Here is a 13,250-nt window from a genome sequence, read left to right as displayed (position 1 = left end):
CCTAGCCCAGGCTATGACATATCTGCTAGTTGCTCCAGGACACTGTATGCTGTGCTTCAGCCACAGGATTATTAGCTGTGGTCCTGAAATCCACATCTAGGTCTCTCTCCAAGGTGCTGATCGTGCCTTGCCTGCCTATCTGCCTGGAACATTGGGGTCACTGATTTCCCCCTTTCTTGGGCCATCATGTATCTTTGGTATCCCCAAGGGCTAAGTCTATGTTTCATGTTCTGTTAACCCATTTCAAGCCAGGGGGAAGCATTCCCTCTGTGCAACAGAACATATCAGAAGTTCAGTGGAATGAAGTTTATCAGAAATGGACAGAGCAAGTTGCTCTGACCGTAAAAAATAGCTCAAGCTCTCACATGGAACTGGTGGACAGAAATTCAAGATAGAGTGATGTTGTGTGTTGTGTTTTAAGTTGCTCAACAGATCTAGCCAGGGAGAGAAGAGTAGAGACCCATGGAAACTAGAAAAGATGAACACGAAAAAGGAAAACCAGCTCCACTTTCTCACTGGTAATACTTAGTTAGATAGGTATGCATTAAGTCTGTGAGGAATGCAAACCAAAATTCATTTGCTTTATATTCTTTTATTCTACTGTTATTAATGTTTCAGCTTATGGGGAGGGAGCATAGTGACTAAATTTAGTCCCAGCAAGTAAAAACAACCTTGAGGGAATCATTTTGCCAATAGATGTTGTCACGTTCATGCCACAGGGGCCAAGCCGACCTGGTTGTTTGCTCTGTCAAAGACACAGTAGTACTCGCGGATGAAGACATCCCCAAGGATCCACAGCTCACCAGACTGAGTAGGAATGCTGATGGACTCAAAGCCACTTGTGCAATAGCCATTTTGGCCCTGAAACAAAGGGAAACAAGATACGGTTAGTGTTGGCTTTTGTGTCACACCACTTGAGTAGCTTCACTGGCATGGGAGACCCTTCAAAGAGCATCTGTGTTGAAGTGAGGTTGGGGGCTGTGTGGGGACTGTCCTGTGATTGATATAAGGAGGGCTTTATGGTTTGTGTCACTCACTGGACACCAGCTGTCTCCCTAGCACACCTTCCTTTCATTCAGCCATGTGTTGCTTGAATGCTTGTGCATTTTATGGAATATGGCATTAGGAGATTCTCCCCCCCCCTCCCCACACCCTGCAGGTTCACACTATACATTTAAAGCATATCCAAGGCACATGGCTTCTCTCAGAGAATCCTGAGGACTGTAATTTCACTATCACAGAGCTACAATTCCCAGTACCCTTAACAAACAACAGTTCCCAGGATTCTTGGGAAGGAAGTCATGTGCTTTAAATGTGCATTGAATGTACTTCAAATGTATGGTGTGGATCTTTCCTAGGTTTGTATTATTGAATTTATATGATATTATTACCCCTTCATGGATCTGATTCCTATCAACTTTTCATAGAATCATAGAACTGTAGAGTTGGAAGGGACATTGAGGGTCATCTAGTCCAACTCCTTGCAATGCAGGAATCTCAACTACATCATCCATGACAGATGGCCATCCAACCTCTGCTTAGAAACCTCCAAGGAAGGAGAATCCACAACCTTCCAAGGAAGTCTGTTCCACTGTCACAGTTCTTCCTATCTGAAAGTCCTTCCTGATGTTTAGTCAGATTCTCCTTTCTTATAACTTGAATCCATTGGTTCGGGTTCTAGCCAGTGGGACTGATTTAATCAGCAGGCTGATCCCTTCAAGAAAATTCCAGGTTAGATGAACCATGACCCTTACCTGGCGAATGTAGGCACTGGCAGGCACAGGGAACTCATAGCCATTGATGGTAAAAACAATGTCAGGTAGGCTGTTCATGGCACTGCAGCTGACCTGATGTGGAGTAGAACAAATAAAAAATAACAAGATTAGCCATGTGGCACTGGGCCTTCAAATGTTGAGAGCAAAAGGAAAAGCCAACAATTAGTCCAAGTGGAAGGGCCCTGGGAAGGACATTAGTTAATACAAATGGGACCTTCAACATAATGTTGCAGTGTGGAGTTCCTACTGTTCAGGATTCCAGCCACTCTGCTTCATTCCACTCCACTCCATCCCTGATTTTCTGCTCCCACCTCAACAATTCAGTGTTCCATAGCCTTCATTGGACTGTATCTGGAGTCCCCCCACCCTCCAGGTTTCCTAAAGATTGTTCTACTTCTGCAAATCTTGGAGGCTCCTCAAGCCTTTCTCTGGTGCATGGGTAGTGCTGTTCTGGCTGACACACACCCTGAACGTTGCCAATAGAGGAAATGATCATGACAGCTCTGGGGTGGGGATGCAGTATAGAAAACAAATAGCACCAATCAAATCATGAGAGCAGGGTTGGAACTGGGCCGCTTGCCACCACAGGCAACATTTGTGCAACCACCTTCTTGCACAACCACCCCATGATAGTGCTAGCTGGCTGGTGTTTGGATTGAAATGACCTTTTCTTTGCAACAGTCTAGTTTGGATCGAAAAGGGAATTTTCCTGCAGCAGAAGATCTTTCTTAGGGAAGCTGTTTGCATTCACCATAACAGTAGCACCCAAGCAACCTTTCTTCTAAAACCCCAGCATCTCATTAATTTTTTAAAAAAACCTCAGACTCACATATATCCATATTTACCCTGCCTTCCAGCCACGAGCAGAAGGTTCTTTGTGCAATGGAGAAAGGTCACAGGAAGGCTGAGGAATAACCAACTTGCCATTCCCCTTTTCTTTCTTCATAATCTGATTTTGGCCTACCTCACAGGTGAGGAACTTGTGGCCCTCTTAATGTTGCTGGTCTACAGCTCCCATCATCCCTGGCCATTGGCCATGCTGGCGGGGGCTGATAGGAGTATGAAGAGCCACATGTTTCCCACTGCTGGCCCACATCAGTGCTTTTTTAAAAACAACAACCACCACCACCCAGGAGTCAGAATTGGCATTGAACTCATCTCTCTCTCCCCGCCTCTCTCTCACACATGCATACTCTCCATCATATCAGTCTCTTTGGTACCTTTGGAAGCCTCCCTTCTTTCCTTACCTCACCGTTGCTTGCACCAATGTAGTACTGAATGTTAGAAATGCCTTGAGGGGGACCAGCCAAGAGGGAGGTACCAGTGTCAACAATAGCTTGGCAGCCGCCGGAACATGCAATAGCCTGGCCATTCATGGTGATGCTGAAGAGAACACAGGTAGGTCAAATGTGACAAAGAGAAAGCAACCTTCATCTTTTTGCCCACAAGGTGCACATGAGGAAATGTGGGAGAAATGCTCTTATGAGATCCACCCATTGCGTGTAAGGTACAACTTTCCATGGCTGCTCTCCCTCCCTCAGCTATTCTATGAATCTCATATGTGTCTTAGTTGATCACATCATATTTTGCACCTCCTTCTTGGTGGCCTCTGATTGAAGTGATGACTGAAGTTGTCGTTACCTGTCCAGAGTAATCTGCCAGTAAGACTCAGAAGAGAGAGGCACCCAGTAGAGGTTCCCGGAATAGTAGGATGAGTCGACACCACCGAACATCACAAAGCTTCCACTCTGGTCATTGCTGAGAAGAAAATGACAACAGAGGACTCTAAGAACCTGCCCAATATAAGGTGGGACTGTTTGTCCACCTAACCCATGACTGTCTTTTCTGACTGGTTGCAACTGTCCAGAATCTCAGGCAGAGAGTCTTTCACATAGCATAGGGTGCTTTCAGATGATCTGTTTATTGAGCATTCATCCTCATTTGCTTGCAGGGAGATTTGATGATGTTGGATATTTAATAAGCATTCATTCCTATTTGTTTGTGGGGAGGATAGATGGCGTTGCATCAAAGCAAGTGTTATCCACACTTTCTACTGCATTTCCCCATCAATTTCCTTATTGCAAATTACTGGTATTCTCCTTATTGATCTTTTGGGGGAAATGGGCTTGTTGCACAAGAGCTCCAAATAAGCTTTCAGTATGTGATTGAATCCACCCCAAAATGCTGGCTGAGACTGATGGGAGTCAGAGTCCAACAACATCAGAAGGGACACAGGTTTGCCATCCATGCTGTTGTAAAGACTATGGTGTCAGAGTAAGTAAAGGGCAACAAGCACTTATAAAAAGTGTTACATCACCACCATCATCATCTATAAGTTGTAATATATTTAGTAGTTGTCTAGTTCTTTGTCCAGCCGAGCCCTAGGTGATGCTTGATATGGAGATGGCTAGCGAGGAATAAAGTCAGCATTCCCAATATTTTAAAAAGACTTGCATGCAGTTTTGTACTTAGACATGAAACTAAATTTGGTATTTGGGTCAAATTTTGGACTTGCTATCCAGCACAGGTTTCCCTGCTGCTGAGTTTCTAGAAACAACCTACTTAGTTCTCATGTCCTCTGTCCATTAGCAATGGGCCCCTGCTGCATCCCTTTGTGGGGAAATGCTCTCAGGTAGCTCATACAGTACTTACGAACTCAGGTAGACGGAAAAGAGATCCTGAGACACCAGACCCTCGCTCATCATGTTGTCAAAGACAGGAGTTGCACCAGAGGAGGCAATGCTGGGGTAAGCCAGACCCAAGATGCCATCAAAGGGGGAATAATAAAGGAAAGTGCCAGGCTCGGTCTCACTCAGGCCAAAGATCTGGTTGGTGACCTCAATACTTCCCACCTATGTGGGAGGGAAGCCACAGTCAGATACATTATGAAATTACATGAAAATATTCCACATCTTAGCTGATGTATGTGGTGGTGGTGGTAGCAGCAGTGATAGGCAGTACTTTTTGTTAACCAGGCAACATAATGAAGGCTAGGGCTGCCGTACATCTAGAATTTCCCAGACATTTGGAATTCGTCCGTCAAAAATGGCGTCTGGGTGGAATTTTCAGAAATCGGTTGAAATGTCTGGGAAAACCCAGGCATATGGCAGCCCATATTGGAAGTGTTGATATTTGGTGAATTTCCAAAGGGGGGGGGGGAGCTTTAAAATTTCTCTCTCTCTCTCTCTGAGATTTTGAAATAAAAGCTCAACAACTTTTGTGTCCAGATTTTTACTTTTTGAAATATAGCAACCCTAATAAAGGCTCTTTTTTTGCTTTTCAGCTGGTGTAATCTTGAGTGTGAGCTGAAACTCCCCTTCTTCAAAGCTCAGCTCATCCACAAATTGGAAACGTAGCCTTAGGTAAGCCACTCTCAGCCTCCTTGCCCTTACTTAACATGGGAATCATAATAGTGGTCTGTTGCAAGGACTGCTATGATATTGGCCTGGCTTGGACCTAATGCTAAACCATAGTTTTAGTACTACATGAGCAATCCTCCTCTGCCATGGAACAAAAGAAGTACTCATTTCCTTTTTTTTAATTACCGGTAACCATTTTGTCATTATTTTCAGACCTGGAACTGCTGATAGCTTAAACTATGGTTTATTGAAGAAGGCCAGGATCAGAAACCATAGTTTGATCTTGGATTATTTAAATAAGCCATCATTTAAATTAACCACATTTTGACACAACAAGTCTGAACCAGGCTCATTTGTGTAGCACTAAACTGATTCTGTTCAAATGGGACCAATGTTTGTGGAGTCCTTTGAAAACCTAGGAAAAGCACTGTGGGTGGAATTCATCATTGTGCTATGGTGAATGTTTTGCAGTTTGCCAGATGGAACGATCTCCCCTCCATCTGTTTTGGGTGTTCTCCCGACCCCTCTCCCCAGAAAAAATGGGGGGGGGGTGCACTGCTGGGCAAGTTGGGGAGGAGGGGGGGAGCCCCATTGTGCAAACAGAAACCCTCAGGCAGATATTGCACTGCCAGGACTCATTAGGTAAATCCTACTCTATATAAACATCCTTTTTCAAAGAACCTTCTGCTAATTGTGCAGGGAATCTAGATAACAGGGAATCTAGCATAGCTAAGTGCAAGCTGTAAAGTATAGAATATGACTTGTAATGCAGATTCTGAAAGGTGTGCCGGCTGAGGCTGATGAGATGCATAGCCCAAAATATATGAGGCTCACCAAGTTGGCAAAGAGTGATGTATTTTAGTTCTATGGTCCCCAGCAGTGCTTTTCTTCTAGAAAAAGAGGTGCCAGTACTGCGTACCCCCAGAAAAAAGCACTGGTTCTCAGTCGGTACTGCTCCTCTTTATCCACCTATGCCCAGTGTTTAGCTTCCAAACTGGCTGCCCATCATTCTTTGTCCCCCAGCAGTTTACCTGGACGGTGTCATAGGCTAGGAATCCAGTCATGCTCCCAGTGCCATATGTGACGGAGACACTCTGGCTGGTAGCCTGGTAGGTGGAGGACTGTTGGGGGTTGAAGCGGTTGTGGTTTGCTGAGAACACAAAGGAGTTAATCCGTGATGTTGTGGCGTTCAGGTTTAACATGTATACAGACGTGAGCTGCCTCAGTACTACAATGTGAAAGCTCTTTCCTCTAACCTCAGCTGAATGGGAGCTGGCTGTGGTTGTGAGGGGAAAACACCTGCCTAGGGGGAATGCTCCTCTCCAGCCGGTTGAGTAGATGCAGAGAGAAATATCCCCTCATGTCACTTCCCCAAATATTAGGGGTGGGGAACCTCCAGGCCCAGGGGCCAAATGCAACCCTCCGGGCCTCTCTGCCTGCCCCTGAGGACTCCTCCTTCCCCATCCCAGGTCATTCCTTTCCCATCCCACACTCCCCAAGGGATTTTGTCTGGCTAGAATGTGTCATTGAAATTTGTTAATGCCTCTTGCTCTGTTGGGTGGCGATTGGAGTGTGTGGTATGTGTGTGAATGGAAACCTCCAATTTTGTATGACTGGAATGACCATTCACCAGTCATGACATGGGCAGCTTTTGTGACCCGGAGTGGGCTTCCCTGACCCACGGGGTCATGCCTGCCAGCTGCTCCAACCCCTGGGCCATCCCCCTAGGCTGTAGGTCATCCAGGTGATGTGCACCATCAGCCAATCGGTTGCAGCCCCGGGGTGGAGCTGGGAACCAGAAAAGGAAGCTGCCGGCAATGCTGGTCAGCCATTCTGGTCAGAGCACCTGGAAGAGTGGTTTGTGGGTTGTTGCTAAATTTTTGCAAGTGGTAGGCATTTTCAGCTGGGGGAATCTTGGCAGCGAGGCTGCGATTTTCGCAGCCTCGGGTGGCGATTTTAGGCCTTGGGCAGAATCCTTTAGTCCATCAATGTGACCAAGGGGTAGTGCAGTAGTGCATCTCTCACACGGTGGCATTATCAGGGCCCAGTTAGAGCGGTTTTATGCTGGGTACCACTGACCATGAGTGCTCGGCGCATGGTCAGAACCCCCATACGGGAGGAGTTGGGGGGCCCAGCCGCATAAACTTATGTTCTGTGGTGTCCCCCTGAACTCCTACCAACCACTGCTCTTCCTTAGTTCCCAGTCGGGGTCAGAGAGGGATACACACCCAATACCTAAGCCAAGGTTCTCCTACATCTGAATTTTAATAAAGTTGTGGCCTAATTTAATCCCATAACATGCTGTGTATGTATCTTCTTATTTGCGGGGCCTGATTTCTGGGGAGGGGGACTGCGACTGGGCTCACAATGTAGTCTCCTTTAGCAGTTGTCTATCCCCTTTTACCTCTGGCCCCACAGACTGCTGACATGAGGCCCCTGAAAAGTTGCCCATGAGAGATTGTGGCCCTCGGGCTGAGAACGGTTCCTTACCCCTGCCATATGTGAAGATAGACCTTGTGTTGTTGTTCCACCTTGATTCCCTTTATTGCCACCTGCCATGGGCTAGTCTAGGCAACTGTCCACTTAAGCCTAATATTAGGGCTGCATTTTGCATGACCACTATGAATATACATTGAGGAAGTGATTGCTAGGCATGGGCTGAAAGGATTATCCAGTCCATTCCCAATTCTAAAGGCTACTTACAGCAGGCTGAGCTGGAGCAGTACACAGAAGGGACCCACAAGTTGGAGGAGCCGGTGTCAAAGAGGACTGTGAACTGCTGTGGTGGAGTACCGATGTAGATGGTGCCAATGTACTCAATCTGTGGGGGGAAGAAAACGGGGTGTTATCATTACTATTGCACCACAGAAGATTCACCTGGAGACAGAAGTTCTTCCTGGTGACCCATTTATTGAGCATCCATTCTGATTGGTTCATTGGAAGCTCATATGACAAGGGTGAAGAACAACTGGTCTGTGGGCCAATCCTGGTCCACCAGGAGTCCAAGCTGGCCCTCAAGACGACTTTCTCCAAACCACAGCCACCTGCCCATCAGCTGACATCACTTGTGACATCATCTGATAGGCATGAGGGCAGGGTTAAATTCCATGTTGGCTGTGCATACATGTTCCCTGTTGGGAACAGGGTGTGTGCAGTTAAATCCTGCTCAGTTTGGCAGGAGTCCATGCAAACCACTTCTGCATTCAGGAAGGGGTTTGCATGGAAACCTTTGCTAAAATGATGCCTGTTCTAAATACATTATACCTCAGATCTAAGGGTGCTTTAGGTCTGCAAAATTGAAGTGGATTAAAGTGCTCCATTGACCTAGAGCAACAAATCTGCTTTTTAAAAAACCTGACTTTTGGCCATTAGAAAAATGATGGGGAAAGTATGGGATGAACAAATTATTAACAGAAAGACATGTAACACCTTGCAAGCAGATCAGGATGAATGTTCATTGTGGTATAACTGCCCCATAAATAAACAGAGCAAATGCTCAATAAAGTCCAGGCATAGTCTAACTACCACATAAGCTTTGTAGACGCAAATCAATATGAATGCTAATAAAAAGGTCATCTGGAGAAGTCCTAAGGGTAGTCTCTGGCAGTGGAACACTAAGTGCCAGGATAGGAGTGCCTCAGTGAAGGATAGAAGTGGCTGAAGAACAAACCAAGGATGCTTAGCAATGGAGATTTGGTGTGGGAATTTTTGGAAGGGATAGATTGGGTTGACTGGTTACCAAGATGTAGGTCCCACTTCTGATCTTCTCTTTTTCAGATTTTAATTTTATACTGAGTGAACCATTTTTGCAAGCACATAATAACCCTGGTCAGTTCCTTCTCTTTACCAAAATTCAGTAATGTATTGTTTCAGTTATAACCTATGAATAAAGAATACTTACATCCATGTAATTCTCCAAGGGCTCAGCGGCATTTGCGTTGCCTTGGCTGGGGAAATACTTTGAGCCCAAGTTGTGAGGATGTTTCTCCAGGTATTTTTCCAGCAGCCCATGTTCTTTAAGGTTTTGCCTCAGGGATTTCCCTTTCCTCAGAGGGACCCTAAACAGCAAAGAGTGAGAAGGGGGAAAAGAAAGAAAGATGGCAAGGTGATAGGAGAAAATATATATTCTAGTTCTTGAAGCTTGCAAAGCAAAGTTTGTTTTAGGACTTTCAGTATTTGCAATGTAGTAGGCCTTGGAGATCCTAGTCAAGAATGGCTTCACCAAGTTTTCTATAGAAAGATGGCACCTCCTACCCTAGGAATGTACAGGGTTTTTGTAGATGGCTAGCTGGCTGAATAGATAAATTTGTTAATGCTTTCTTTAGTTTTTTGGGGTAGAACTGGGACACAGCAAAGGGTTTATGGCTTGCTTGGTATCAGAGACAGAGAGTTTGCTGAAAGAGCTTGTTGAACCAAGTTTAGAGCCTGGTTAGGATATGTGGCCCTCCAGATGTTGTTGGATTCCAGCACCCATCAGTCCCAGTTAGCTTGGCCAATAGTGAAGACTGATGAGAGTTGTATCTAATAAAATCTGGAGGGCTATAGCTTCACCACCCCTGGTTTAAACATAAGGCTGGATGTTTCTGAATCAGAGTGTACCTCCTTTCCTTCAAGAAAGCTGAAACCCCAGTACTTACTTGGTCACCAAGCACTGGGAGAGTGCCACCAAGCCCAGAAGCAAAAGCAACTTCATGATGTCTCCTTTATCCCCAAGCCGCTGATGAAAATGAAATGTGGGTCCCAACTGTAGAGCAACACAGCAGGGTGCTGCTTCTTATATACATGAAGCTCCAAGTCTTTCATATCGTATTTGCAACTCCGATAAGAAATGCAAACCTTCCTGATAAGATTTATTTTTATGTCCTTAAATAAAAGGCTTAGAGAACGTTCCAAGTTCATTCATTTCCATTTGCATTAGGATCTTGACCTAAAAGGGTGCTGAAACTCATGTGACATTAAAACCCATCAGAACACAATGGCAGGTGTCAAGGGCACTTACATAATGCATTGTATTCAACCAAGTCCTACTTAGAGTAGACTGATTGATATACATGGGCCTAAGTTCAGAGTGTATATCAATTCCAATGGACCTACTCTGTGTAGGACTTAGTTTACTAAAAAGAAAATATTTTCTTCTTATAGTACTCAGGACAATAAGCACAAATATGTTTTCTTTAAAAAAACAGAAAATGTAAGGAACTGTATTTTAAATATGCTGTTTAATATTATTTTATATTGTAGCACAGCAGCATAGCTAAAGATCACCTGATAGGTTGAACTCCTAGAAACTGTGGTAAATCCAGTCACTCATCTTTGTTATTCTGGGTGTGTTCAGAACACATAGCAATAAGTTGTCACTGGGAGAATACAACCCCTGCCCCTAAACTAGCATGTTGGTTGCATTTGCAGTAGTACTACGTGGAATCTGGTTGCATGAGTGTAATGGGAGCCAGTTTTATGATGCCATTGATATCATTAGTAGTAAGGCACAAAGCTAGACCCTTTTTCTGCCCATGTGCCATTTTATGAACTTTAAAAAAATAGGAGCCAACTTAAAAAAAAAAATCTAGCCTCCCTTTCAAAGCATTTTTAAAGTACAAGAGTTGTCAAAACTGGCTCAAGACATTTTGCTGTAACTCTCCTGTTCCAGTTACAAAAGTCAACCAGACTAGCTATTAAATCTTACTTCAGCCCTGGTGATGGACACTTTCTGCTGCACTTGAGGGCATCAGTCTATCATAGTTGGTGCAGGAAAGGCCGCTTGATAAACACAGCTCTAGTCATTCCTTGCCTTTAATCATCTGCTGCTTCACTCTGCCTCATGGTAGGGCCAATGCTGTGCATCATTTGAGTTGTGATGGATCTAGATGATACTTCTGCTCTGCATCCATTGCAGAGCAGAAAACATTTTCCCACACTCAAACCAGTGTCCTAACTTTCTGAGAAATAGTGATTTCCCTCTTAGCCTTACAAGTACAATTGTTGCATTTGTGTGTGCTGTGTTGATTTGAATTAAGGTCATTACAGTTTTTCTTTATGCATAGTATTTCATTCCATGAAAATGCATAAAAGAATAAAAATATATATAACAACAAATTTTTAAATGTACAATAAAAGCCATAAATCTCCAGAAAGGTAAGACTGGTGGCAAACCGAGATTTGTTGTAAGGTCATGTGACAGGACAGTTACATATAATCACGTATGGTTATGACTCTGGATGGGGTAATTGCAAGTGAAGTGCTTCGAAGAGTTAGGGTTTTTCCATCAGACACTAAGTCATTGCAAGCATTAGATGACAAACTTTATTTTCCATTAAAGCTATTGCGGTCCCGAACTGGCAGGAACAAGCAAAGCCCCAGAAAATTAAGTGAGTTGCAATGTGGGATAGATGTGTATGAGTTCTCAGGCGACCTTTACTAAAGTTATTGTGTTATTGTGCTGACTGGCCTGATAACTGCCATGCTGCATATCTGCTCCTTATTTATCATAAAATATGAAAATGGCATTGCAAATACTGTTTATCAGCTGTCTCCTGATACTCTTGTGTAGTTTGTTAATTAATGGAATTTAATTTTCATTCTCTGCTTCGGGACATTTAGCAGAGAGACAGAGTAGATTACATAACTCAATAAATTTGTGAAACTGATAAATAGTTACTGTTAGAAATGTTTTAATTTCTTGGCATCTAATGCCTCCAATCCTGTGCATCTCAGGTCACAAACATCAGCTGACCTGGTAAATCTGTATCTAGACTGGGGGTTGGGGAAGATTCTCATGATATAACATTCCTTCATTAAAAAAAGAGAGTAAAGGCTCTGATCAAACAATAAATGCCCCGGAAAAGGGTTGTAATTTAGGCTTCTCCCTGACATGCCAGTTTTCTATGTGTGTGGGTTTAATATTGAGAGTCCCATTTGAAATGGTGCAATCCAAGAAGAGAATGATCACTTCATCTGCTGCTTGAGAAGTAGACCTAGTAATGTTCCTTAGTAATTTGACTCTTCTTCCACTTGCTTGTCTGAAAATGCCCTTGGGTAACTATGAGCCTAGTTGACAGGGCAGGTGTTACAGCTCCTACCTAGATAGAGAACATGCATCAGTTAGATTTTATGGCATTGCCAAAATTGTGACAATGCTAACTTGTCCAACAAGGTCTTATATTAAAATGTGTATATGACGGATGGAAAAGGTGCCACCAGCTCAATCATGTTTAATGTAGTATTAACCCACATTGTTTACATGTTTATTGTTGGACAGCTGTAATCTCCCACTTCTCAGGGCATCCTCAATGTTTGCTTGCTCTCATAGTCCCTTGGTTTGCATGGCCTGGTTTGGTGATGCTTTGTCCCTCCCAAATTCTTCCATTCTAACAGGTACTGCACAACTGAGTGAGCACAATCTATGAGTAGCAACTGCACTTGCTTGTAAAGAGGCTTCTTTTACATTTTCTATTATACTTCTCATGGTAGCTCATCGAGGACATTTGCATTATTGTGCATAAAGTATAAACAAGAGCAAGTGACAGTCAACTTCTGAACCAGAGGATGTGAGCAAGGAAACAGGAGCAGGGAAAAGAGAAATATAATAAGCTCTACCCACATACAAGGGCAAATTAGTAGGATTTCGATCTGGTCAATTTATTTGTGTGTTGCTTCATAAACTGAACTGGGGAAATAAGTGCATTTCCTATTCTTTGTAGTATTGATAGCTGGGGAGAAGAGACACCCATCTCACTCATAACCTCAGCACAGTAGATTGCAGCTTACACCTCTTTACTGAATAAAACAGAGCCGGAAAGCCTACCAGCCAACCTGAAGATGGAGGTGAGATCCCCTTTAGTAACCATAGTGTTAGGTACACTCCAGTTCTTTGGGCAGTGAGAAGTTCCAGGGGTGCAGCCACTCACCCAGGTTTGGTTCATTTTGAAGGAAATGATGCAGGGGGCATATATTATGGCTTTGTATACTTGTTTGCATTTATTTACAAATATTTAAATTGAGCATTGTTGTTGTTGTTTAGTTGTTTAGTCGTGTCTGAATCTTCGTGACCCCATGGACTGGAGCACGCCAGGCACTCCTGTCTTCCACTGCGTCCCGCAGTTTGGTCAAACTCATG

General features: G+C 43.9%; 1 protein-coding gene across 1 annotated transcript; it reads right to left on the bottom strand.

Moving 5' to 3' along the window:
• Window positions 1-576: 576 nt before the first annotated feature.
• On the bottom strand, window positions 577-9,932 carry LOC310673622 (pepsin A-like). The gene is made up of 9 exons (XM_083432166.1): window positions 9,772-9,932; window positions 9,036-9,192; window positions 7,838-7,955; window positions 6,166-6,284; window positions 4,428-4,627; window positions 3,417-3,533; window positions 3,023-3,158; window positions 1,755-1,847; window positions 577-861 (listed from the first exon to the last, which is right to left on the bottom strand). Exons 1-9 carry the CDS (start codon window positions 9,825-9,827, stop codon window positions 709-711), a joined length of 1,149 nt encoding a protein of 382 aa, XP_083288292.1. The 5' UTR covers window positions 9,828-9,932; the 3' UTR covers window positions 577-708.
• Window positions 9,933-13,250: the final 3,318 nt, after the last annotated feature.

The sequence above is a fragment of the Podarcis tiliguerta genome (genome assembly GCF_965153285.1).
Source record: "Podarcis tiliguerta genome assembly, chromosome: 1".
Taxonomy (NCBI): domain Eukaryota; kingdom Metazoa; phylum Chordata; class Lepidosauria; order Squamata; family Lacertidae; genus Podarcis; species Podarcis tiliguerta.
This window is presented reverse-complemented; position numbering and strand designations above follow the sequence as displayed.

Coding starts and splice junctions, on each gene's coding strand:
- LOC310673622 (XM_083432166.1), bottom strand. CDS start 9,827: ATGAAGTTGCTTTTGCTTCTGGGCTTGGTGGCACTCTCCCAGTGCTTG. Junction 3,159..3,416: donor TGGCAGATTACTCTGGACAG/GTAACGACAACT, acceptor TGTTCTCTTCAG/CATCACCATGAATGGCCAGG. Junction 862..1,754: donor CCAGTGCCTACATTCGCCAG/GTAAGGGTCATG, acceptor CCTTTGTTTCAG/GGCCAAAATGGCTATTGCAC.